Here is a 25,106-nt window from a genome sequence, read left to right as displayed (position 1 = left end):
CGTGGGGCAGGAGTGGGGTGTCCACGGGCCCGTGGGTTGGGGTTCCCTCGAGCTCAGGCTGCTCTCAACCCCCCCCCCTCCCGCACTCCCCCAGCCCAGGGGGGCAATGCCCTAATAGGTGAGAGGCCCAGCACCAGCCCCCCCCGCCGCCCCCCAAGTTTGGGTAGGTCCTACAATAAGTCGGGGGTTGCCGCTGCCCTGCAGCCGGTGGGAGGACTCGGTCCCTGGTGTCCGTGTCACCCGCCTCGGTGACGTGTGACAAACGGGGCAGGGCTGGGGGGGGCGTGGGGGGGTCACCCCAACCCGCTGCACGGAGCAGACCCCCGAGAGGGGGCACCGGGCCGGGGGCTCTGGCTGCCAAACCCAGTGACACCCCCTGTAACCTCAGGGGGGTCCTGGGGCACCCAACCCCCCCCCCCCCCATAACCCCATGAGGTCTTGGGGTACCCCCAGGGGTGCTAGGGTACAACTCCCATAGCCCCATAAGGGTCCTGGGGTACCCCCCATGGGGGTCCTGGGGTACATCCCCTATAGCCCCATAGGGTGCTGGGGTACCCCCCATAGAGGTCCTGGGGTACAACCCTTATAGCCCCATAAGGGTCCTGGGGTGCCCCCCAATAGGGGTCTTGGGGTACCCCCCACAGGAGTGCTGGGGTACATCCCCTATAGCCCCATGGGGGTGCTGGGGTACAACCCCTGCACCCCCATAGGGGTCTTGGGGTACAGCCCCTATAGCCCCATAAGGGTCCTGGGGTACCCCCCCATAGGGGTCCTGGGGTACAACCCCTACAGCCCCATGAGGTTCCTGGGGTTCCCCCCTAATAGGGGTGCTGGGGTACAGCCCCTATAGTCCCATAAGGGTCCTAGGGTACCCCCCAATAGGGGTCCTGGGGTACCCCCCCATAGGGGTGCTGGGGTACAACCCCTGTGCCCCCATAGGGGTTTTGGGGTACAGCCCCTAAAGCCCCATAAGGGTCTTTGGGTACCCCCCATAGGGGTCTTGGGGTAAAGCCCCATAAGGGTCTTTGGGTACCCCCCATAGGGGTTTTGGGGTACAGCCCCTATAGCCCCATAGGGGTCCCGGGGGACCTTACGGAGGTCCTGGACACCCCCGTCTCCATGGGGGGTCCCGGGGCATCTTCTTCCCCACCCCCCCACCCCCCCCCCAGCCCCGTGGGTGTCCCGGAGCTCCCGCCCCCCCCCCCCCGGGCCGGGGCTGAGCGGGGCGGCGGGGCTGGGCGGCCCCGGTTCCCGGCCCCCGCCCCCGGTTCCCCCCGCCCCTCCCCGCCCTCCCGCCGGTGCCGGCTCGGGGAAAGTTGCGGCGAGCCCCGGTCGGCGGAGGCAGAGCCGGCAGCAGCGGGAGGACCGGGGCACGGCGGCACCGGAGCACGGCAGGACCGGCGGCACCGGAGCACGGCAGGACCGGCGGCACCGGAGCACGGCAGGACCGGCGCTTCCCGGTCGAGCATCCCCGGGTAGGAGCGCGCAAGCATCCCCGGTCCCTCCCGCCGTACGCCCGTGCTCCCCACCCCCGGTGCTCCCCATCCCCGGTGCTCCCCATCCCCGGTGCTCCCCATCCCCGGTGCTCCCCATCCTCGGTGCTCCCCACCCCCGGTGCCCCATCCCCGGTGCTCCCCATCCCCGGTGCTCCCCATCCCCGGTGCTCCCCATCCCCGGTGCCCGGGATGCCATCTTAGCTCCGCCGCCCGGGCCGGTGCTGCCTGCGCAGCCGCCGGGTACCGGGCGGCGGAGGGGAGGGGAGCTGGGGTTGGGGGGGGGGGGGGGGGGGAGGCCGCTGCCGGGGCTTACGGGGCGGTACCGGCGGCTGCTCGGTGACGGCCCGCCGGGCCCCGGGACCGGCCGCGGGGCTGAGGGCGCGTCCCGTGTGTGTGTCCCCCCCCCCCCCCCCGTGTCCCCCCCCCAGCCGCCGCAGGGGCCATGGAGCCGCCGCGGAGCCTCCCGGGGCTGGAGCCCGACCGTGAGGGGCTGGACCCGGCCGGCGGCTGCCCGTCCCCGCTGGAGATCAAATCCACCCCCAGCAAGAAGATTTGGGTCAAGCTCCGGGCGCTGTGAGTGACCCCCCCACCCCCCGCCCCCCCCCAACACCCTAAACCGGGATCCACCCCCCACATCCCCCCCCCCCCCCCCAAACTGGGACCACTCCACCTCCAAACCGGGACCCCCCAAACCTGAGCATCACACCCCAACAAACCCCTTTTTTGGGGACACCCCCCCCCCCTTCCTTCATCCTATAAGACACCCCCCCCCCCCCCCCCGGTGCTCTCCACCCTGTGTCCCCCCCCCACTCCAGGCAGGGCCCCCTGGGACATTCAGCTGCCCCCAGGGTCCCCCCCCCCCCCCGAACCCTCTGCCCCTGGGGTCCCCCTAGGGGCCCCCCCCCATCTCATCCATGCGCTGCCCCCCACATTCCCCCCCCCCCCCCAGCCACCCTCAGGACCCCCCCGCACCCATTGCACCCCCTTAGTGCGGGTGCCCCATGACCCCCCTCAGGCTGAGGGCACCCGTAAACCCAGCTGGGGCAGCTCTGGGGGTGCTGGGGGGGTCCCCACCAGCCCCCACCACCCCTCACCCCAGGTGGCACTGAGGGGGGTACCCCCAACTCTTGGGGGGCGGGGCAGAGCGGGTGCCAGCATGTCCAGCCGGCCCTGGGGATGGGGGGTGCCACCCTCTGATACCCCCAGGGTGCCACCCCACACTGGGGGGGGGGGTGGTGGGGTGGGTGTGGGGTGCTCTGGGTGAATCCCCAGGGTGCCCCCCCCCCCCCCCGCCTTCCTTTCCCACGCCTGCGTGGGCTCCGGTGGGCCCGTGCCCCCTCGCGACCCCACGGCACGTGCGGGTCCTCGTGCGGCGTGGGCGTGCAAGGGGTGCGGGTGTGCGCACGTGCACGGGGGCTCACCCGCACGCGGCGGCTGGTGCAAGGGTGCAGGGGTGCATGTTGGTGCAAGGGTGCACGTTGGTGCAAGGGTGCACGCCGGTGCAGGGGTGCACGCCAGTGCAAGGGTGCACGCCGGTGCAAGGGTGCACGTTGGTGCAAGGGTGCACGCCGGTGCAAGGGTGCACACCGGTGCAGGGGTGCACGTTGGTGCAGGGGTGCACGCCGGTGCAAGGGTGCACGTTGGTGCAAGGGTACATGCTTGTGCACGCAGCACCGGTGTGTCACCGCCCTTGTCACCTCACGGGGACGAGGACAGGAGCCGGGTGCCCGTGTCGCACGCCCACCCGCGAGCCGAGCGTGTTTCGCACCGGCCCGAAACTCAGCTGGGGGGTGAAATGGTGGTGCAAGGGTCGGAGGGGGGGACGACACACACACACACACACGTGCAAACCTGAGTGTGCAACCGGCCGCTCACCTTGCCGCGGGTGGGAGCGTGCACGCGTGTGTGCGCAGGCACGTGCCCCCCCCCCCCCCACTCTCCCCACCCTGGGGTGCCCACGCGTGTGCACCCATGGGGGCTGGTGAGCGTGCTTGGGGGGGTGTGTGTGTGTGTGTGCGGGTGCACACACAGTTGTGCGAGCGTGGGGGCTGCGCCGCGCTCCCGCTCCCCCCAAAATCACTGGCGGCCGCTCCCGCAGTGTAGGGGGTGGGGTGCAGGGGGCTGGGGGGGTTTGGGGGTGGGGGGGTGCGTGTCCTCACCAGCACCCAGGGGACAGCGGGGCCCCCAGCTCCCAACTGGGGTGGTGGAGGGAGGGGGGGAGCAGTGAGGTGGCTCTGGGGTGCAGGATTCTGGCCCCCCCCACCCCCCCCCCCTTCCAGCCCCCCAAGTGTTGGGGACCGATGGCAGGTCCCTGGGGGGGGGTGGGATCATCCGGGATGGGGGGACCCTGTGGGAGGGAGCTGGAGGGACAACAGCAGCCATGGGTGCATGTGGGGCTTCAGTTTTAGTCCGGGGGGGGGGGGGGGGGGGGGGGGGCTGTCCCCAGCGCTGGCTGCACCCCAAAGCTGAGCCTGGGCTCAGGGTGGCCCTGGGGACACTGGGGGGGGACACACGCACATGCAGTGGGGTGCCAGCAGCTCTGCAAGCACCACGGCAAGCCTGGGACACAGCGTGGGGGGGGGGGGGGGGGGGGGGGGGGGGGCGTGGGTGGTGACAGGCAGCCCGTGGGGACCGTGGGCGCGGGTGGCACCCGCCTGGCAGCGTGACGCAGCCCCGACCCCTGTTCCTGCTGCCGGGTGGTGGCTGTCCCTTGTCCCCAAGCTCTGCTTGGAGGGGGGGGGCGTGGGGGGGTGTGTGTCCCAGCACCGATGAGTGACACCCCGAGGGTGAGTGACCCGGGGGGGGGGGGGAGCAGGTGTCCCCAGGGAGGGGTCGCCAGGCGCGGGAAGGTGACAACCGCCTTCCCCAAGGTCACATTTCCCCCGCAGCCCCGCCGGGCTCGGGAGCTTCGCGCTGGCTTTGAACGTGACGTCTGGCCGCCCCCCCCTGCCCCCCCCCCCCCCGCCCCTCGCTCGCTGGCAATCGTCACTGTCACCTTGGCCGGGACACACACACACGCACGACGGTGACACACGGCGGTGGCTCCCACCCGCTGAGGTCCTGTTGCACCCATTTCCCCGCGTGTGCCCCTCGCCCGGCTCCCCTGGCGTGCGCTCGGGCAGGTGAATGCGTGGCAGCGCCTGCGCGCGCACACGCGTGTGCGCACACGTGTGTGCGCCAGGTGTGTGCAAACGCTGGGCGGCGACGGGGCGGGGGGGGGGGGAGAAACACGCACCCATTTCCCCGCGTGGCCTGCCCAGATGCACACGCGTGTGCGCAGGGTGCTGCCAGGCCGGGGTGATGCTAACGAGATTTTGGGGGGGGGGGAAGGAGAGTGGGGGCCCGGGGGGGCACCTGGGGACACTTTTGGGGTGTGGACCCGGCTGCCGTGAAGGTTCCCCCAGCGCGGCGGCTGCTTAATTAACACAAATTGCAATCAGCCGGCGGGAGATCCCGCGGGAGCCGGGGCGGATGCCGGCCCTGGCCAGCACTCCTGCTCCTCCCCGCTGCCAGCACCCCGTGTCACCCGGCCGTGGGGACCCGGTGGCTTTTTGTGTGTGTCCCCCCCCCTCCTCATTGTCCCCTCCCCGCCTCGTCACCAGGATCCCTGTCCCCACGCGGTCCCACGGCCCCGCTGACCCCAGCATTCCCAGTGCTGGGGCTGGTCCCCCCCGGGCCGGCCGGCCGGGGTCACGGCGCTGTCCCCTCCTGGGGACTGTCCCCTGGGTTGGGGACAAGTGCCAGCATCTCCCGGGGGGGCTGCCGGTCGCGTCCTCGCCCGCGGGGTTTGGAGCTGCCGGTGGCTGTCCCCGGCGCTGAGGGACAGGGGACACGGTGTCTCCTCTCGGTCGGTGACCCGCGGGTTTTGGGGCTGGTCCCCAAGTCCCCAGCGTGGTGGGGACCCCATGACCCCAGTTGGGACCGTTCCTGCACCCCCTGCCCCACTGAGCCTGGGTCCCCCCTCGCCCCGTTCATGCCGTGCCTCAGTTTCCCCAAGGGACAGAGGTGGTGGGGACAGGGTGACATGCACGGCCACGTGCCACCCGCGTGGCAGGGACACAGGGTGATGGGGCTGGGGACGATGTGTCCCACCACGGCGGGTGGCCTCAGCCCAGGGGCCGCGTGTCCCCCCCTCCCACCCCACTGTCACTGCGTGCTGTCCCCTTCCCCACGGCCAGGTGTCAGGGTCACCCCGAGGTGTCCCCTGAGGTGTCCCCCGAGTCACAGGCCAGGCTGGCAGCATCATGGGAAACTGCTGGCAGTGGGGACAGGTGCCACCGGCCTTGGGGACCGTGTGCCCTGGTGGTGGGGACCCAGTGGGTGCTGGTGGCAGCAATGAGGATCACTGGGTGCTGGTGGGAACCAGTGGGTGCTGGTGGCAGCAATGAGGATCACTGGGTGCTGGTGGGAACCAGTGGGTGCTGGTGGCAGTGATGGGGACTGGTGGGTGCTGATGACAGTGATGGGGACCAGTGGGTGCTGGTGGGAACCAGTGGGTGCTTGCTGGCAGTGATGGGGACCAGCGGGTGCCAGTAGGGACCAGTGGGTGCTGGTGACAGTGATGGGGACCAGTGGGTGCTGGTGGCAGCGACGGGGACCATTGGGTGCCGATGGGGACCAGTGGGTGCCAGTAGGGACCAGTGGGTGCTCACAGGGACCAGTGGGTGCCGATGGGGACCAGTGGGTGCTGGTGACAGTGATGGGGACCGGTGGGTGCTGGTGGCAGTGACGGGGACCAGTGTGTGCCGATGGGGACCAGTGGGTGCCGATGGGGACCTGTGGGTGCTGGTGACAGTGATGGGGACCGATGGGTGCTGGTGGCAGCGACGGGGACCAGTGGGTGCCAGTAGGGAGCAGTGGGTGCTGGTGGGAACCAGTGGGTGCTTGCTGGCAGCGATGGGGACCAGCGGGTGCCAGTAGGGACCAGTGGGTGCTGGTGACAGTGATGGGGACCAGTGGGTGCTGGTGGCAGAGACGGGGACCAGTGGGTGCCAGTAGGGACCAGTGGGTGCTCACAGGGACCAGTGGGTGCCAGTAGGGACCAGTGGGTGCCGATGGGGACTAGTGGGTGCCAGTAGGGACCAGTGGGTGCTCACAGGGACCAGTGGGTGCCAGTAGGGACCAGTGGGTGCCGATGGGGACCAGTGGGTGCTGGTGACAGTGATGGGGACCGGCGGGTGCTGGTGGCAGCGCCGGTGACGCCTCCGGGATGGGACAAAGCGGCCAGAGGGCTGAGCCAGACCAGGCCGGGGTCTGGTGTCCCAGCAGGGGCTGTCACCTCCCCTGTGTCCCCCCCCCCCCCCCCCCCCTCCAGGTCCCTGTCCCCAGCGCGGGGGGGGCCGTGCCAGCCCCTGCCAGCCGGCGTGCGAGCAAGGCGGCTGCAGCGGGAGACATGGCTGCGGGGGCGGCGCCTTCCCGGGCGGCAGATGGGGTTCCCCCCCCCCAACTCCTCCGCACCCCCCCCCCCGCCGCCACGACAGACACACAGACACACAGACAGATGGCCGGGGGCCGAGCACATGCGTGTTCAGGCGTGTGTCAGACAGGGAGGGCTTGCCCGGGCTGGGGGGGGGGCGGGAAGAGCGTATCGCTGCGTGCAGGTGTGTGCTGCGTGCAGGCGTGTGCGTCGGTGGAAAGGGGCGCGCACGTGGGCACGCGTGTGTGTGCGTGTGCCCGGTGCGTGGGGGGGGGGTGTCTGCAGGTGCAGGCACGCGTGGTGCACGTGGAGCTGTGCCGGGCGTGCACCGCGCGTGCACATGTGCGTGTATGTTGTCGGGCAAGCATGTGTGTGTGCGTGTACGTGTGCATGTATGTGTGCGTGTGTGTGTGTACGCGTGCATTCCTGTGTGCACGCACCTTGCAGGTCCATTCGGGCATACCTGTGGGTGCGCACATGCGTGCATGCACGTGTGCACACGCGTTGATGATTGCACGTGTGCACACGCATTGTATGCGGGCATTCAGGCGTGCCTGTGCATGCACGCACACGCGTGTGCACACTCGCTGCGTGCGCCGAGCTGGGCGCGCTCCCTGCCAGGGCTTGTCCCCACGCTGCCCCACGACCCCACCCCCCCCCACCCCGGGACACTCCCGTGTCTCCGTGTCCCGTGTGGGTGTCACCAGCTGGCGTGCCAGGCTCCTGTCCCCACGTCCCCTCGCTGCTGGGGCACCCGTGGGTGCTGCCGCCACCCTGCCGTGGCAGAGCTGGTGATGTTGCACAGCACCCCCGGCCCCTCAGCAACTTCTGGAGGGGAAACTGAGGCACGGCAGTGCACGGCACCCCTCCCCAGTGCTGGGTGCTGAGCTCCCATTGCTGGGTGCAGGGTGGGCTCTGGGTGCTGGGTGCAGGATGAGCTCTGGGTGCTGGGTACTGTGTGCAGAATAGGTGCTGGGTGCAGGGTGCAGGATATAGGTGCTGTGTACCGGGTGCAGGGTGAGCTCTGGGTGCAGGGTGCAGGGTACAGGGTGAACTCTGGGTGCTTGGTCCTGGGTGCAGGCTGAGCTCTGGGTGCTGGGCGCAGGCTGAGCTCTGGGTGCTGGGTGCAGGGTGCTGGGCGCAGGCTGAAATCTGGGTGCTGGGTGCTGGGCGCAGGCTGAAATCTGGGTGCTGGGTGCAGGCTGAGCTCTGGGTGCTGGGTGCAGGCTGAGCTCTGGGTGCTGTGTGATCCCTGGGTGCTGGGTGCAGGCTGAGCTCTGGGTGCAGGGTGCTGGGTGCAGGCTGAGCTCTGGGTGCTGGGTGCAGGATGAGCTCTGGGTGCAGTGTGATCCCTGGGTGCTGGGTGCAGGATGAGCTCTGGGTGCTGGGTGCAGGGTGCTGGGCACAGGCTGAGCTCTGGGTGCTGGGTGCAGGCTGAGCTCTGGGTGCTGGGTGCAGGGTGCTGGGCACAGGCTGAGCTCTGGGTACTGGGTGCAGGGTGCTGGGCGCAGGCTGAGCTCTGGGTGCTGGGTGCAGGCTGAGCTCTGGGTGCTGGGCGCAGGCTGATCTCTGGGTGCTGCAGGCTCACCTCTGGGTGCTGGCTACCCCCTCCCCCCCCCTCCCAAATTCCCCCCCCCTTCCACCCCCTCCCCCCCCTCCCCTCATTCCCCCCCCCCCCCCACCCAGGGACCCCTCTGGCCGGGTACCCACCGCCCCATCCCCTGCACCCTCACACCTCCGGGCGCTGCCCACGCGTGTCAGGGCGCGTGTCAGGGCTCACCCACCCGCAGGACCCCCACGGCCAACCCCCCCCCCCCCCCAATCCCATGTCCCCTGGGTGCTGGGGGGGGGTGATGGGTGACGCGGCGCCCGGCTGCCCGCAGCCTGCGCTACCTGGTGAAGCAGCTGGAGACGGGCGAGGTGAACATGGAGGAGCTGAAGAGGAACCTGGAGTACGCGGCCTCGCTGCTGGAGGCCGTCTACATCGACGAGACGAGGTGCGGCGAGTAGCCACGGGGCTAGCGGGACGACGGGCAGGGTGTTGAAGGGCGGGGGGGGGGGTGGGTGGGGGGGGGGGGTGGGTGACGGCCACCTGGGTGCCACCACCCACCGCGTCGTCCCGTCCCGCAGGCAGATGCTGGACACGGAGGACGAGCTGCGGGAGATGGGCTCGGACGCGGCCGTGCCCTCGGAGGTGCGGGACTGGCTGGCGGCCACCTTCACCCAACAGGCCCGAGCCAAAGGCCGCCGGGCCGAGGAGAAGCCCAAGTTCCGCAGCATCGTGCACGCCGTCCAGGCTGGCATCTTCGTGGAGAGGTGGGTGCCGGGTGGCGCCCGCCCCCCAGCCCCAGCCCCAAGCCCGTGGGTGGATGGGGAGGGGGAGCGGGGACATGGCTGGGAGGGAGGTGGAGGCGGAGGGGAGGGAAGGCCCTGGCTCTCCCCAGCACCCAGGTGGGTCCCCAAGCACCCGGATGGGTCCCCTGAGCACCCAGGTGGGTCCCCTGAGCACCCAGGTAGGAACCCAAGCACCCAGGTGGGTCCCCAAGCACCCAGGTAGGACCTCGAGCACCCAGGTGGGTCCCCTGAGCACCCAGGTAGGACCTCGAGCACCCAGGTGGGTCCCCTGAGCACCCAGGTAGGAACCCAAGCACCCAGGTGGGTCCCCTGAGCACCCAAGTAGGACTCCAAGCACCCAGGTGGGTCCCCAAGCACCCAGTTAGGACCTTGAGCACCCAGGTGGGTCCCCTGAGCACCCAGGTAGGACCTCGAGCACCCAGGTGGGTCCCCTGAGCACCCAGGTAGGAACCCAAGCACCCAGGCGGGTCCCCTGAGCACCCAGGTAGGACCTCGAGCACCCAGGTGGGTCCCCTGAGCACCCAGGCGGGTCCCCAAGCACCCAGTTAGGACCTTGAGCACCCAGGTGGATCTCCTGAGCACCCAGGTGGGTCCTCTGAGCACCCAGGTAGGAACCCAAGCACCCAGGCGGGTCCCCTGAGCACCCAGGCGGGTCCCCAAGCACCCAGTTAGGACCTTGAGCACCCAGGTGGGTCCCCTGAGCACCCAAGTGGGTCCCCCGAGCACCCAGGTTGGACCTCAAGTACCCAGGTGGGTCCCCAAGCACCCAGGTGGGTCCCTAATCACCCAGGTGGGTCCCCTGAGCACCCAGCTAGGACCTCAAGCACCCAGGTGGGTCCCCAAGCACCCAGGTAGGACCCTAAGCACCCAGGTGTGTCCCCTGAGCACCCAAGTGGGTCCCCTGAGCACCCAGGTGGGACCTCGAGCACCCAAGTGGGTCCCCTGAACACCCAGGTGGGATCTCAAGCACCCAAGTGGGTCCCCTGAGCACCCAGGTAGGACCCCAAGCACCCAGGTAGATCCCCAAGCCCTGAGATGGGTCCTCTGAGCCCCCAGGTGGGTCCCCTGAGCACCCAGGTAGGATCTCGAGCCCCCAGGTGGGTCCCTGAGCACCCAGGGGCTGTCTTCAGCACCCAGGTGGGTCCCCTGAGCACCCAGGTGGGTCCCCGAGCACCCAGGGGCTGTCCTCAGTGCCCAGGTGCATCCCCCAGCACCCATATGGGTCCCCAAGCACCTGGACTGTCTTCGGCAGCCAGGTTTGTCCCCAGGCACCCAGCTGAGTCCTTGAGCACCCAGATCGACCTCCTGCCCCCAGGGCTTGTCCCCTGGCACCCAAGGTCTGAGCACCCAGGTGGGTCTCCCAGCACCCAGCTCTGTCCCCCAGCACCCACAACAGCCCCGACTCCCCTCTCCTTGCAGGATGTTTCGCCGGACGTACACGGCCGTGGGGCCCAGCTACTCCACCTCCGTCCTGAACTGCCTGAAGGTACCCGGGGGGGGTGTGGGGGGGGGCACCCCTGACATCACTGGGCGCCACTGGGTGCCACTGGGCTCACCCCGGCGCTGGGCTAATGCCATCCCCCCCCTCCCCAAGAGCCTCGACCTGTGGTGCTTCGACGTCTTCGCGCTGAACCGGGTGACGGACGATCACGCCCTGAGGACCATCGTCTTCGAGCTCTTCACCCGACACAACCTCAACAGCCGCTTCAAGGTGTGTGCCCACCCGCCCCCCCGCACCCCGCCGTGCCCACCCATGGGTGCCCCCAGGGCTGGGTTCCTGCTGGGCGCCGGTGGTTTTTCGAGCGTGCGTGCCGGTGCCGCAGATCCCCGCCGTCTTCCTGACGACGCTGCTGGACGCGCTGGAAACCGGTTACGGAAAGTACCGCAACCCCTACCACAACCAGGTCCACGCCGCCGACGTCACCCAGACCGTCCATTGCTTCTTGCTCCGCACCGGCATGTTGGTACGGGGGGCGTGGGGGGTGTGTGTCCCACTGTGGGGTCCCGGGACGTGGTGGGGTCGGTGCCTGGTGCCGGTCCGGCTGGTCCAGGCGATGCTCGTTACCACGGAGACCTCCCCGCCGAGCAACAGCTCTGTCGCCATGGAATCATTGCCAGGATGACGGAGGGAAGGGGTGACCCCCTGAATTTTTTGGGGTGGGTGGGCGCCCGTGGGGTGACACCCGGCCCCACACGCGCGCGGGCTGCCAGCCCCGCGTGGCTGTCAGGCTTGTCGCGGGCGCGTGCCCACGCTCGTGGCGTGTCACGCACACGGGTGGCGTGCAAACGCGCGCGCGTGGAGGACGCCTGCACCCCTCCGGCCCCGTGGCCCTCGTGGGGTGGCACTGGTGCTCGTCCCCGTCCCCCTGACACCTGTCTCCCCCCAGCACTACCTGACGGAGATCGAGGTCCTGGCCATCATCTTCGCTGCCGCCATCCACGACTACGAGCACACGGGCACCACCAACAGCTTCCACATCCAGACCAAGTGAGGGGGGGGGGGGGCACGGCGTGGGGGGGCACGGCGTGGTGCAGGGGACATGGCACGGGGGGCACGGTGTGGTGCAGGGGACACAGCATGGCACGGGTGGCACGGCACAGCACGGTGTGGTGCAGGGGACATGGCAAGGGTGGCACGGTGTGGTGCAGGGGACACAGCATGGCCCGGGTGGCACAGCACGGGTGGCACAGCATGGTGCAGGAGACACGGCATGGCACGGGTGGCACAGCGTGGTGCAGGGGACACAGCATGGCACGGGTGGCACAGCACAGCACGGGTGGCACGGTGTGGTGCAGGGGACACAGCATGGCCCGGGTGGCACAGCATGGGTGGCACAGCATGGTGCAGGAGACACGGCATGGCACGGGTGGCACAGCGTGGTGCAGGGGACACAGCATGGCACGGGTGGCATGGCACAGCATGGGTGGCACAGCATGAGTGGCATGGTGTGGTGCAGGTGACATGGCACGGGTGGCACGGTGTGGTGCAGGGGACACAGCATGGCACGGGTGGCACGGCACAGCACGGTGTGGTGCAGGGGACATGGCAAGGGTGGCACGGTGTGGTGCAGGGGACACAGCATGGCCCGGGTGGCACAGCACGGGTGGCACAGCATGGTGCAGGAGACACGGCATGGCACGGGTGGCACAGCGTGGTGCAGGGGACACAGCATGGCACGGGTGGCACAGCACAGCACGGGTGGCACGGTGTGGTGCAGGTGACATGGCACGGGTGGCACAGCGTGGTGCAGGGGACACAGCATGGCACGGGTGGCACAGCACGGGTGGCGTGGTGCAGGCGACATGGCACGGGTGGCACGGCGTGGTGCAGGGGACACAGCACGGCACGGGTGGCACAGCACAGCACGGGTGGCACGGTGTGGTGCAGGGGACACAGCATGGCCCGGGTGGCACAGCACGGGTGGCACAGCGTGGTGCAGGAGACACGGCATGGCACGGGTGGCACAGCGTGGTGCAGGGGACACAGCATGGCACGGGTGGCACAGCATGAGTGGCATGGTGTGGTGCAGGTGACATGGCACGGGTGGCATGGTGTGGTGCAGGGGACACAGCATGGCACGGGTGGCACAGCACGGGTGGCACAGCGTGGTGCAGGAGACACAGCACAGCATGGGTGGCACGGTGTGGTGCAGGGGACATGGCACGGGTGGCACGGTGTGGTTCAGGGGACACAGCATGGCACGGGTGGCATGGCACAGCATGGGTGGCACAGCACGAGTGGCATGGTGTGGTGCAGGTGACATGGCACGGGTGGCACAGCACGGCATGGTCAGAACACGGGGACCCGTTATGGGGCCACGTGGGACGCTGTGGGGCATGGGAAGGACTGAGTGGCACCTTGGGGACACCCAGGACACCTGAGGTCACCCATACGGCTGGGATACAGATGTGCTGGCACCTTGGGGACACTCAGTGCCGCCTATATGGCCAGGATACAGATGTGCTGGCACCCTGGGGACATCCCTCTGCCCCGGGTGGGGGGCTCAGGCTGCCCCACACTGTGCCAGGGCCCCACTGTCCCCTCTGTCCCCAGGTCGGACTGTGCCATCCTCTACAACGACCGCTCGGTGCTGGAGAACCACCACATCAGCGCCGTCTTCCGCATGATGCAGGACGACGAGATGAACATCTTCGTCAACCTCACCAAGGACGAGTTTGTGTAAGGTCCCCGTCCCTGTCCCCGGGGCTGTCCCCCGGAGGGGACGCGGGGCCCTGATGGCATTTCCCCCCACCCCGGGGCGCAGGGAGCTGCGGGCGCTGGTGATCGAGATGGTCCTGGCCACCGACATGTCCTGCCACTTCCAGCAGGTGAAATCCATGAAAACGTCCCTGCAGCAACTGGAGAGGTGAGTGGGGGGCGTGTGTGGGTGTGGGGGGGTGTGGGTGTGTTTGTGTCCCCACCCCGGGTTGGGGACGCACGCGCAGAGATGTGGTTTTGGGGGGGACGAGTCTCAGCGCCGGGGTCCCCTCCCCAGGATCGACAAATCCAAGGTGCTGTCGCTGCTGCTGCACGCGGCCGACATCAGCCACCCCACCAAGCAGTGGTCGGTGCACAGCCGCTGGACCAAAGCGCTGATGGAGGAGTTCTTCAGGCAGGTAGGGCCCCCGCGTCCCCGGGGACAAGTTGGGGGGGGGGACACACACATGGGGACCACCACCCCTTGGGGACACGTCTCCTTTGCCTTGCCAGGGGGACAAAGAGGCTGAGCTGGGGCTGCCTTTCTCCCCCCTCTGCGACCGCACCTCGACGCTGGTGGCTCAGTCCCAGATTGGTGAGTCCCCGGCCCGGTTTTTCTCCCCGGGGGGGGAGGTGGGGGGTGTCCCCAGCCCCGCCCTGTCTCCAAAGGGTGTCCCCATCGTGGTGTCCCCTCCCCGCTGCAGGCTTCATCGACTTCATCGTGGAGCCCACCTTCTCGGTGCTGACTGACGTGGCCGAGAAGATGGTGCTGCCCCTCGCCGAGGACGGCACCAAAGCCAAGGGCAACCCCGGGGCCGGCCAGCAAGCCAGGTTGGCCACGCCGCCCTGCCTCAGTTTCCCCCTTCCCCTCCACGGGGGCTCAGCTGGTGGCGGTGGTGGTGGTGGGGGGGCCCACCCGCTGAGTTTGGGACCTGGGAGGTGAGGTGGCAGCGGTGGCTCGGCTCTGCTGCCAGCTCTCCCTGTCCCCGCAGCTCGCAGTGGCGGCAGCCGTCCCTGGACGAGCACCTGGAGCTTGGGGACATCAAAGCCGACCTGGCCGGCTTCCGTTCCACCTGGGCCAAGTACATCCAGGAGAACAAGCAGAAGTGGAAGGAGCGGGCGGCCAGCGGTAGGTGACAGCCACCACGGCCACCGCAGCCACCGGGGAGCGGATGGGGACCGCCCCCGGGATGCAGGGGGCCGCGTCCCATCCCGTGCCTGGGTGGGGAGGTGACTCAAGCGGGGAGAGGGTGGCCCCTCGGACTTGTAAAGTGGGTGACACCCCCCCCCCACCCCGAGAGTGGCGGGAGTGACCCCCCCCAGCCCCTCGTCCCACCGCAGGCATCACCAACCAGGCGTCCATCGAGGAGCTGTCACCCTGCGAGGAGCAGCAGCCCGTGGTCCCCCCCCGGCACAGGCAGAACGGGGACGTGGAATAACACCGGGAGGAACGAGGTGGGCTCAGGGCCCGGGGGGGGGGGGGGGGGCACAAACTGTGGGGCTTGGTGGCACCTCCGTGACTGTCCCCCACTCCCCCCCCCTCCCCGGGCGGCAGATCCTTGTCCGGCCGAGTGACGCCGTCTCGCCCGAAGTCTTCGATGCCATCGAGTCCAGCACCATTCGCAGGGAAGGAGCCGCCCCCGGGGGCCACGCGCGGATCGGGGGCCAACCTCGGCGCCAGGAGCGTCCCCGGGGCCACCACCCCCTCCCCCCCCCACCCCCACCCCGTGCCAAACCGGCCACCGAGCCACGGGGCCTTGGGCACCGACCCACTCACTGCCACGCCACCCGGTTTTGTCCTTATGGCTTTTTAAAAAAGCTTCTTCTCGCCCCGCTGGGGGGGGGAAGCCGGGTGCTTGTGTGTGTGGGGGGGTGGGTGGGTTGGGGACAATAATGGTGGCACCGGGGGATAACAGGGGACCGAGGAGCCGTGTCGGATGCGCTGTCACCCCGAGGGCCACCCCGCTCCCCTCTCTGGGTCCGGTGACACCGTGATGGGTGGCCCCCGATGTCCCCCACCCCGCCCCAAGCATCCCCGTGCTGGGAGCTGTGTCTCTGTGTGTCACCCCGTGCTGGGGACACGGGTGTGGGTGGGGGGGGGTGTGTGTGTCCCCACTCTGTGGGGGGGGCCTGTCCCCGGGGTCCGCCGGCCTCCTTGGGGTCCTGCCCCACGTGCTGTGGGTACGGCTGGGAGCTGGGGGGGGCGGGCAGCGAGGTGCTGGGGGTGGGGCCGGAGCGGCGCTGGGAGCTGGGGCAGGATTAGGCCCTGACGTGGCAGCGCCAGCCCCTGGCTCCAGCCTCCCCCCAGTTTTAGCGGGGGGGGGGACACACTTCCCCTTCCCCCGCCCCCACTCCAGCCTCCCCCAGCTCCACGCTCCCTCCAGCATCCCCCAGTTTTGGGGAGGGGGTGGGGGGGGCCCTCCAGTACCTCTCGGCTCCGGTGTATTCCAGCACCGCTGACTCCAGCATGCCTCCCAGTACCCCCCCCCATGCCTCCCAGTACCCCCCCCATGCCTCCCAGTACCCCCCCCCCATGCCTCCCAGTACCCCCCCCATGCCTCCCAGTACCCCCCCCATGCCTCCCAGTACCCCCCCCCATGCCTCCCAGTACCCCCCCCCATGCCTCCCAGTACCCCCCCCATGCCTCCCAGTACCCCCCCCCATGCCTCCCAGTACCCCCCCCCATGCCTCCCAGTACCCCCCCCATGCCTCCCAGTACCCCCCCCCCGCTCCCCCCCCCCCAGCTTCCTCCAGCTCCCGGCGACGGGCTCAGAGCATCTTCCTGCTCCGGCATCTTCCCGCTCCGGCCACGCCGCCCGGCCGTGACCGTGACCGTGACCGTGACCGTGACCGTGACCCCGCCGCCGTGGTCCGGCCCCGTCTGTGTTTGGACTTTTCTACCCCCCGTGGGAACACGTCGTGTCCCCAAACCCGGTCACCGCTGGCAGAGCTCCACCTCGCTCTTCAGTCACCGCCCCCCCCAAGCCCCCCTGCCCCCCCCCCCCCCCCCTTTACACGCATGTGAAACGAAGTGCCGCCGCTAATGAGCAATTAATAAAGCGTACGCCACCACCCACCCGGCTCCTGCCCCCTCATCCTGGGCGCTGGGGACACGCTTTGACCCCACTGCGGGGGGGGGGAACGGGGGGGGGGAAGGAGGGCTGGGTCCCTCCCCAGGGGACAGTGACCAGGACCTGGGGGTGGCAGGGCTGGATGGGACCCTCGGAGGGGGTGAAGCTGGAGGTGGGTGCTGCCCCCCCAACACCCAAAGGGGGGGGGGGTCCCAGCCCACCCACCCACCCACACCCCCCCCCCCCCCGGCGCGGAGGCAAGGAGGAGGCTGTGGGGAGAAGGGATCCCTTTAATACCGGCTGAGGTGGGGGGGGGGCGGGGGGGGGGTCCCCGCACCAGCCCAGGCATGTGCACACGTGTTCTGTGTGTCCGCACATGGGCGTGCATGCGAATCACATGTGCAAAGTGCGCGGGTGTCTGGCCCCCCCCCGCCCCGTGTCCGTGTGTGCGCACACGTGTCTGTGTCCATGTGTGTGTGCGTGCAAACGCCCGGGTGTCCCCCCCCAGGAACATGCATGTGCGCACCCTCCCCCCTCCCATCACGCGTGTGCAAGTGTGCACACCAACCTTGCATGTGCGTGCACACACGCGTGTGCCGGGCAGGGTGCAGCTTCCCGTTGGGCTGCGTGTCCCCCAGCCCTGGGGAGGGGGGGTTGAGGGGGGGGGTTGTGACAGTGGGGTGGCCCTGGGGACACCCCAGGGCTGGCAGTGAGGGTGGTGGGGGGGGGGTGGCACAAGCTGTGTCCCCAGTGTCCCCCACACTGGGGACCTGGGGAATGGGGGGGGGGGGTGAGGGGGGTTAGGGGACAGGGTGGGCAGCCCGGCTTGCCGTTGTCCCCAAAACCCCCCCCCCCCAAACCGGGAACGGGGGGACGGGGGTGGGGACCTGCCCGAGGCAGTAAAAAAAAAAAAAAAACCAAAAAACAAAAATACCAAAAAAATCCTCTGGAAGCCCCAAAGCAGCCGTTAAAATCTTAGAAAAAATGATCAGATAAAAAAAATAACGCGGTGTCGGGCTCGCCCGGCCACGGCCTCGCTCCCGCTGGCACCTGGGGACAGAGGGGGGTGGCACTGGGGGATGGGGACCCCGCGGGGGGGGGGACCCGCCCCCCCCCCCCCCCCCCAAACCATCCCTGCCCCATCCGCCGCAAGGCCCCGTCACCGGTGCCACCCTCGCCCCGTGTCGTTGTCCCCTTCCCCGGCATGTGCCCAGGGTACACCCCTGGTGTCCCAGTAACCAGTCCCGGGACAGTGCCCCAGTACCCCCGTAGTGCCCCAGTATCCCCCCCCCCCAAACTCCCCAGTACCCCCTCAGTTCCCCAGGACAGGGTCCCAGTACCCCCCTAGTGCCCCAGGACAGGGTCCCAGTACCCCCCAGTGTTTCAGTACAGTGCCCCAGTACCCCCCCAGTGCCCCAGGGCAGGGTCCCAGTACCCCCCCCAGTGCCCCAGGACAGGGTCCCAGTACCCCCCCCAGTGCCCCAGGACAGTGCCCCAGTACCCCCCCAGTGCCCCAGGACAGTGCCCCAGTACCCCCCCAGCGCCCCAGGACAGGGTCCCAGTACCCCCCTGGTGCCCCAGTATCCCCCCCAGTGCCCCAGTACCTCCCAGTGTCTCAGTACAGTGCCCCCATGCCCCCCAATGGCCCAGTACAGTGCCCCAGTACCCCCCCCCAGTTCCCCAGTACAGTGCCCCAGTACCCCCCCTCAGTGCCTGAGGACAGTGTCCCAGTAACCCCCTAGTGCCGCAGTATCCCCCCCCCCCCAGTTCCCCAGTACCCCCCCAGTTCCCCAGTACAGTGCCCTAGGACCCCTCCAGTGCCACAGTACATCACCCCAGTAAGCCCGTAGTGCCCCAGTATCCCCCCCCCCAGTTCCCCAGTACCCCCCCAGTTCCCCAGTAAACCCCTAGTGCCCCAGTATCCCCCCCCAGCTCCCAGTACCCCCCCAGTTCCCCAGTACAGTGCCCTAGGACCCCTCCAGTGCCCCAGTACATCACCCCAGTGAGCCCCTAGTGCCCCAGTATCCCCCCCAGTTCCCCAGTACAGTGCCCTAGTACCCCCCCAGTGCCTGAGGACAGTGTCCCAGTAACCCCTTAGTGCCCCAGTATCCCCCCCCCACTCCCCAGTATCCCCCCCAGTTCCCCAGTACAGTGCCCTAGTACCCCCCCAGTTCCCCAGTAAACCCCTAGTGCCCCAGTATCCCCCCCCCCAGCTCCCCAGTACCCCCCCAGTTCCCCAGTACAGTGCCCTAGGACCCCTCCAGTGCCCCAGTACAGGGTCCCAGTGAGCCCCTAGTGCCCCAGTATCCCCACCCCAGTTCCCCAGGACCCCCCCCAGTTCCCCAGTACGTACCTACTGGCTGCTGGCAGCACCCTTCCCAGCACCTTCCTTCGGTGCTATATGGGTGCCCTCCTTGGCCAGGCTTTGCCGCCCGTCCCCGTGGGTCCCTGCGGGCGCTGTGGGGCAGGGGGTGAGCTCAGGACCCCCACCCCCTTACTGCACCCCCTCCCCTTCCCAGCACCCCCCCCCCCCACTCCCAGCATCCCAAAACCCTCCCTCTCAGCACCCCAAAACCCGCCCCGGCTGCGCTGCGCGGAGGCTCCCGGGGCTGGGGACGGGGGTTACTCACGCTTGCCAGGGCCGGGGCCACCCTCGTGCGTGGCCAGCGGGCAAGTGCCACCAGGACTGTGGCTGTGCTCGATGTCACCGTGGTGGCAGTGGCCGGGGCCACGCTCCTGGCCGGCGGCAGCCTCTTCTTCCTCCTCCTCCTCCTCCTCACCCTGCGCCTGCTTGCACAGGTGATGCTCCACCATCATCTGCAGCTCTGCCAGGCAGGGAGCGGCGCTGGGGGGGGGACGGGACGCGGGGGGGCAGTGGTGACCGTCCCCACGTTCCCGGTGACACCGGGGAGGTGCAGCCCGGCAAGCTTGGTGACCCTCCTGTCCCCCACGGGTGGCATTTGCCATGCTTGGACACCGCCCCCCCCCCAGTGCCCACGGGCACGGCCACGCTCCTGCCCCGGGGTTGGGAGCACGTCCAAGGCCAGCACAGAGGGGGTGACACCCCACCTGCCTGTCCCCTGGGGTGCCGGAGGGGTGGGGGGGGGGGACGGGACTGTCACCCCCCCTGTATCCCCCCATCCCCAAATACCTTTCATGGTTGGGGTGGTGCGGGAAACCTTCTTCCTCTGCCTGGGTGACATGGCCAGACCCGACTGCGAGGGAAGGGGGGGGGGTGAGTGGGGTCTGGGGGGGCACCCTGGGGTACCCCGAGGGGCTGGGTGCCCGCCCCCCCCGCAGCCCCCCCCATGGCGGCAGCACGTACCTTCAGCAGGGGGTTGGGCAGCCGGTCCTCATCGATTTCTGGGTGGGTGGGGGGCAGGGGGGGGACATGACACGACAAGAGGTCAGTGGTGGGAGTGGGGTGTGGGCTCCACCATGCACCCCCCGACGTGGACCTGGCCCCACGGGGTCTGCCCGTCACCCATGGGTGCTCGGCGTGGCTGTGGGTGCCGTCCTGCTCCCCCCCAGCATCACCATTGTGCCCCCCCCCCCCCCCGCATTGCCATGGAAACCAGCATCCCCCGCCGTGTCCCACCAACGGTGGCAGAGGGTGGCCAGCGGTGACTCGGCCCCTGTCCCCACGCCACCAGCCCTGTGGCCACATCCTGACCCCCCCCCCCCTTCCCCCCCCCCCCCCCCGTGGGATGATGCTCAGCGCCCCCCCCACCCCCCAGGAGCTGGTTTATTCCCAACCAGAGCCACTGTCCCCAATGGCTGCAGGATCTGGAGGTGACACTTGGGGACAGTGTCTCCCAGACAACGAGGGGGGGTGTCCCCAAAGCAGGGGACAGATGAAACCACACAGCTTGGGGGGGGGGGGGCGGGGGGGGCAGGGAGGCTGTGACATAGATGCCAGCGGGTCCCACCCCGTCCCCAAAGGCCACATGTCTTTGGGTTGGTGACTGAGGCGCTTTTAAATGTCACAGCTGGTGGCCCCTGCTCCCCGTGCCAGCGGGGGTGGCCCCGTGCCGGTGTCCCCAGCACCGTGTCACGGGGCAGCTGCTTCGCCTGGAGATAGATGGGGGGGGGGGGGGGAGCGAGACGCAGGGCCCGATCCTGGGAGGGCAGCCCTGGAGCAGGGAGGGGGAAGTGTGTCCCCGGGCTGGGTGGGACATGGGGACAGTCCCAGGGTGGGGGACACACCACACACACACACACACACACAGAGTGCTGTGCCAGGTTGCAGGATGAGTCCCGTTGCAACCAGAGTGCTGTAGTCCTGAGCATCATGTACGGGGGGGAGCTGAGCATCATTTGAGGGGGGGGATCCCTGAGCGCCCCGTAGCGGAGCTTGGGGTGACAGGGTGGCACCGGCGAGGACCCACCTGGGGACGACTGGTCACTGCTCAGGACCAGGTTGGCGGGAGTTGGTCGGCGCCTCCGGATCTGGGAAAGGAGGGGGAGGGAGGAATGAGGGACTCAGGACCCACGGCTGCACCCCGAACCCCACCGCGCCCACCCAGAGCCCTGCAGCACCGAGACACACCCCCCACCCACCCCCCCCGCACTGTCCTTGTCCCCAAGGCGGTGGTGGCCCCGTGGGGATGGAGGACACCGGGCCAGGGCCCGGAGCCCAGCGGCTCCCGTGGCCGGACACACGTGTCTTTTAAATCAACATCTCCCGGCCAGCGTTAACGACAGCCGGGAGCTAATTATACCCCAGCCCCGGGAAACGCTTGGGGACATCGGTGTGGTGACACTGCCGGGGCCCTGCCCTTCCTCTGCGGGCACCGCGTCCTTGGCCAAGGTCACCTGGAGCATCCCGGATTGCTCCCGCTCCACGTCCCCCCCTCCTCGGTGCCTTCACGGGGGTTTTGTGGCCCCGTTGGAGGATTTGGTGGCCACGGCGCGGCCGTGCCCGGTGGCAGCGGTGACAGTGGTGACACCGCGCCCGCGGCTGCCCCCTCGACCCCTTTCCCCGCTGACCCACTAACTGAGTTGCTCCCAAAACCGAATTTCCCAGCGAGGATTCCCTAATGAGGCGGCGTGCCTAATGAGATGCTGATGAGATGCTAATGAGGCGGATGAGCGGCTGGAGGAAGCCCCCTCCCCACCCCCACCCCCCCCCGGCCCCCCCCCCCCCCCCGCCGCATCTTCGCCGTGTCGGCCCCGTTGCCATAGAAACCCGCGATCTGGATTTTAAACGGAGATTAGAGGGAGCCGGGAATCGCCCGGAATCGCCCCGTCCCCACCAGGAACGAGCCCCCCCCCCAACTGCACTCCAGGGTTGGGGCCCAATGCCCCCCCCCGCCCCCTCAGCGATGGGCTGGGGTCCCCCCAGGGCCGGATCGGACCCTGCAGCCCCCGGTGCTGGACCCCGAGGAAGCCAGAGCCACCCCCGGGCTGCTCTAGCACCTCAGAAACCCACCTTGGGCGCGGGAGCAGGGCTGTGCCCCCCCCCCACCCCGGGCTGGGCTGGGGGGGACGTGGGTGTCACCTGCTCAAGGTCACCCAGGTGGAGCTGAGCACCCTGAGCTGCGCTCACCTTCCTGCTCTAGACTGGGGACCCCCCACCCCCCCCCACCCCAAGGTGTCTGGGTGGCTCCTGCCCCGACGCCCCGGGGAGGGATGCTCTGGTCCTCCCTCCTGGCATCCCTCCATCCCTCCATCTCTCTATCCCTGCATCCCTCTATCCCTCCCTCCCTCCCTCCCTCCCTCCCTCCCTTCATCACTCCCTCCATCCATCCCTCCCTCCCTCCTTCTCTCCCTCCCTCCATCCATCCTTCCTCTTTTTATCCCTCCCTCCCTCCCTCCATCCTTCCCTCCCTCTCTTCATCACTCACTCCATCCCTCCCTCCCTCCCTCCCTCCCTCCATCCATCCCTTCCTCCCTTCCTCCCTCCTTCTCTCCCTCCCTCCCTCCCTCCCTCCCTCCCTCCCTCCCTCCCTCCCTCCTTCCTTCCACCCATCCTTCCCTCCCTCCCTCGGCCGGGGCGCCGTGCTCTCCTGCCATCTCTATTTTTAGATCAATCTCCACCATCGATTAAGAAGCCGCCGCGGCCGAGGGCGGCAGGAGCTCGGCCCCAGCGCAGCATCGCTGGGGAGGGGGCGGGGGGGGGGGTGGTGGTGGTACTGCTGGTCCCTCCAGCCCTGGGAGGGAAATCGGGATGGGAACGGGATCGGGAACCAGCCCGGGATCGGGGATGGGTCCAGCTCATCTCTCAGCAGGATGGAGCAAACGCCCCTGGACGGTCCCCCCCCCCCAGCCTTGGGGACACACGGTGCTCAGGGTGGGGTGGGGGACCTGCAGGACAAACCCCTGGGCCGGGCTTGGCACCCATGGGTGGCACCCAGGAGGGCTGGGGCAGATGGGTGCTCTTGGCGGAGAGGGGAGTCAAGGAGCTGCGGGACCTGTGGGGACATGGGGGACTCGAGAGGGCCCGTGGGGACAAGGTTCTTTTGGAGGGTGGGGCTGGGCAGGCTTGGGGACAACCCTGTGGGACATGGGGACACCGTGGCACAGCCTGGCTGGGACAGCCGAGCCCCCCCGTCAGCGCGAGCCCCTGACGGGGGGGAACCCACATCGGGCTCTTCCCCTGCAGGGACACCCCAAAAAAGGGGAGCTGTGAACCCGGGGAGGGGACATCAGCATCGTCACCTGCTGCCACCACCCAGGGCGGGCAGCTTGCGGGGGCGGGGGGGCCCTGCCACACTACCGAGCGCCGCCGAACCGAGGCGCCGAGACATGGCTGGGAGGGGAAACTGAGGCAGGGACAGGCAGGGGGGACCTACCCCCCACACCCCAACACCCCCCCAGGGCAGGGTTGTGCCTGAGCCCCCCCCAGCCCCCCTGTAGCCCAACTGTGACGGGGAGTGGGACACGGGCACCCGCTGCTCCTCGCTGCAGCCAGGATGAGTGCTGAGGGGGGGTGGGGTGTCTCACTCTCAGTAGCCCCCTCTCTGTCCCCCTGTCCCCCCCCCCAAGCTCTCGCCCCCGCTCCTGGGGGGGGGGGGGGGGGGGCCGCGCTGCAAATGAGCCGTGCGGCAGCCCCAGATGGTGCGTGGCCGTTATTTAGCGACGGCGCGATGCTCGCCGGGGAGGTGGCCCGCGCTCGCCTCCGCGCCGCTGGCACCCACGGGCGCCTCGGGTGCCAGCCACCCTGCTGCTGGGGACCCCCAGCCTGGGGGGGGGGACACACACACGCACAGAGAGAGGACACAGCTGGGAGGGAGCCTCCCCCCCCACACACCTCCTCAGCATCCTCAGAGCTTCCCATGCCTGGTTGTGATGGGGATACTGGGGAGGGGGGGGGGTGGTGACCCCCAAGACCCCTCTTGTCCCCTGCAGCCCCCAGGGGTGGGGTGGGGGCACAGCCTGAGTAGGCAGAGAGAGGGGTGAGGCTGCCTGGGGGGGGGGGGGGGGTCAGCCCCGTCGTGTCCCCCCCCCCCCGCCAGGCCACGGTGTCCCCAACGCTATTCTGGGATCCCCTCCAGCGGGAGCAGGGGTTGAGCAAGGGCTGGAGGGCCCCGGGGGCCCCGGGGGGGGGGGGGGGGGGGGGGGGGGGGGCGGCCCGTAACCCTACACCCACCCCGGGACGGCCCCGGCGGCGATGTGCTGAGCCAGGCCATGGCCCTGGCACCGTCACCCCGGGGCCCCACGGCCACCCGTGTCCCCACGGTCACCCCGTCCTGCCCCCGGGGGACCCGAGCCCACGGGGGTGTTTGGGGGGGGGGTGCGGCGGGGGCGGTGTGTGTGTGTGTGTGTGTGTGTGTGTGTGGCGGGGGGGGGGTGGGGGGGTGACACTAGGGCGGGGAGAGGGGTGGGGGGGTGTCCCTCTACCGGTGGGGGGGGGGGGGGGGGGGGCTGCACCCACCTGGCAGCACCCGGAGGGTGCGCCTTCCCACGCCGCAGCCGTCCCCGTGGCACCCCCCGCCCCCCAGGGGTGCCACCACCGCCCTGACACCGCGGTGGTCGCACAGGGGGGACCGCCCCCCTCCCCCCCCCCCCCCCCCCCCTCCTTTTACCCGTGTCCTCACCGTGCCCTTCCCACGCCCGCAGCCTTCCCCGCACCACCCGGTACCTCCCCCCCCCCCCCCCTTCCCGGTCCCCAGCAGGACCACCCGGCTCGCCCCGGGGTGTGTCCCCCCCCTCTTTCCCCGGTGTCCCCCCGTCCCCCCCCACCTGCTCGGCCGCCTCCGGGTCGAGGTGCGGCTCCAGTAGCGGCACCGTGAACTGGATCTTGCGGGGGCTGTTGGGCTCCATGGCGGGCGGCGGCTCCGGTGGCTCCGGTGGCTCCCGGCGGCTCCCGGCCCTGCCCGGGCCGCCCCGCCCCGGCCCCGCCCATGCCACGCCCAGGACACGCCCAGTCCCGCCCCGCCCCCGCCCGGCCCCGGTCTCGGTCGCCTCCGGCGGAGCGAACGGACGGACGGTGGGAACTGCCGGGACGGACGCCGGGACGGAGGGATGGACGAGGGGCTGGTGCGTCAGGACGCTGGGGTGGGCACGTGGACAGAGGGACGGACACACGGACAGACCTTGGGACACAGGGACAGGCACACGGACAGAGG

At 69.8% G+C, this 25,106-nt stretch overlaps 2 protein-coding genes across 4 annotated transcripts; one reads left to right on the top strand and one right to left on the bottom strand.

The window, feature by feature from the left end:
• Positions 1-1,234: 1,234 nt before the first annotated feature.
• PDE1B (phosphodiesterase 1B) lies at positions 1,235-16,032 on the top strand. 3 transcript variants are annotated; one of them, XM_042797104.1, is made up of 17 exons: positions 1,235-1,380; positions 1,422-1,475; positions 1,934-2,069; positions 8,796-8,909; positions 9,043-9,228; positions 10,687-10,753; positions 10,862-10,978; positions 11,091-11,231; positions 11,655-11,755; positions 13,322-13,447; positions 13,533-13,634; positions 13,764-13,884; positions 13,979-14,060; positions 14,170-14,296; positions 14,458-14,594; positions 14,789-14,920; positions 15,021-16,032. In XM_042797104.1, exons 3-16 carry the CDS (start codon positions 1,939-1,941, stop codon positions 14,902-14,904), a joined length of 1,668 nt encoding a protein of 555 aa, XP_042653038.1. In that variant the 5' UTR covers positions 1,235-1,380; positions 1,422-1,475; positions 1,934-1,938; the 3' UTR covers positions 14,905-14,920; positions 15,021-16,032. The 3 variants fall into 3 exon arrangements, with proteins under 3 accessions (XP_042653038.1, XP_042653039.1, XP_042653040.1); XM_042797105.1 differs by having other exon boundaries at positions 1,235-1,475; positions 1,925-2,069; XM_042797106.1 differs by having other exon boundaries at positions 1,237-1,475; positions 14,807-14,920.
• A 1,240-nt stretch (positions 16,033-17,272) lies between these two features.
• Positions 17,273-24,864, bottom strand: PPP1R1A (protein phosphatase 1 regulatory inhibitor subunit 1A). The gene is made up of 7 exons (XM_042796859.1): positions 24,721-24,864; positions 20,925-20,985; positions 19,862-19,899; positions 19,688-19,751; positions 19,167-19,361; positions 18,890-18,993; positions 17,273-17,586 (listed from the first exon to the last, which is right to left on the bottom strand). Exons 1-6 carry the CDS (start codon positions 24,799-24,801, stop codon positions 18,890-18,892), a joined length of 543 nt encoding a protein of 180 aa, XP_042652793.1. The 5' UTR covers positions 24,802-24,864; the 3' UTR covers positions 17,273-17,586.
• Between the last annotated feature and the right edge of the window lie 242 nt (positions 24,865-25,106).

Source organism: Tyto alba, unplaced genomic scaffold (assembly GCF_018691265.1).
Source record: "Tyto alba isolate M040663 unplaced genomic scaffold, T.alba_DEE_v4.0 Super-Scaffold_23, whole genome shotgun sequence".
NCBI classification, from domain to species: Eukaryota; Metazoa; Chordata; class Aves; order Strigiformes; family Tytonidae; genus Tyto; species Tyto alba.
The sequence above is the reverse complement of the archived record's forward strand: the minus strand, read 5'-3'. Positions and strand labels throughout refer to the sequence as shown.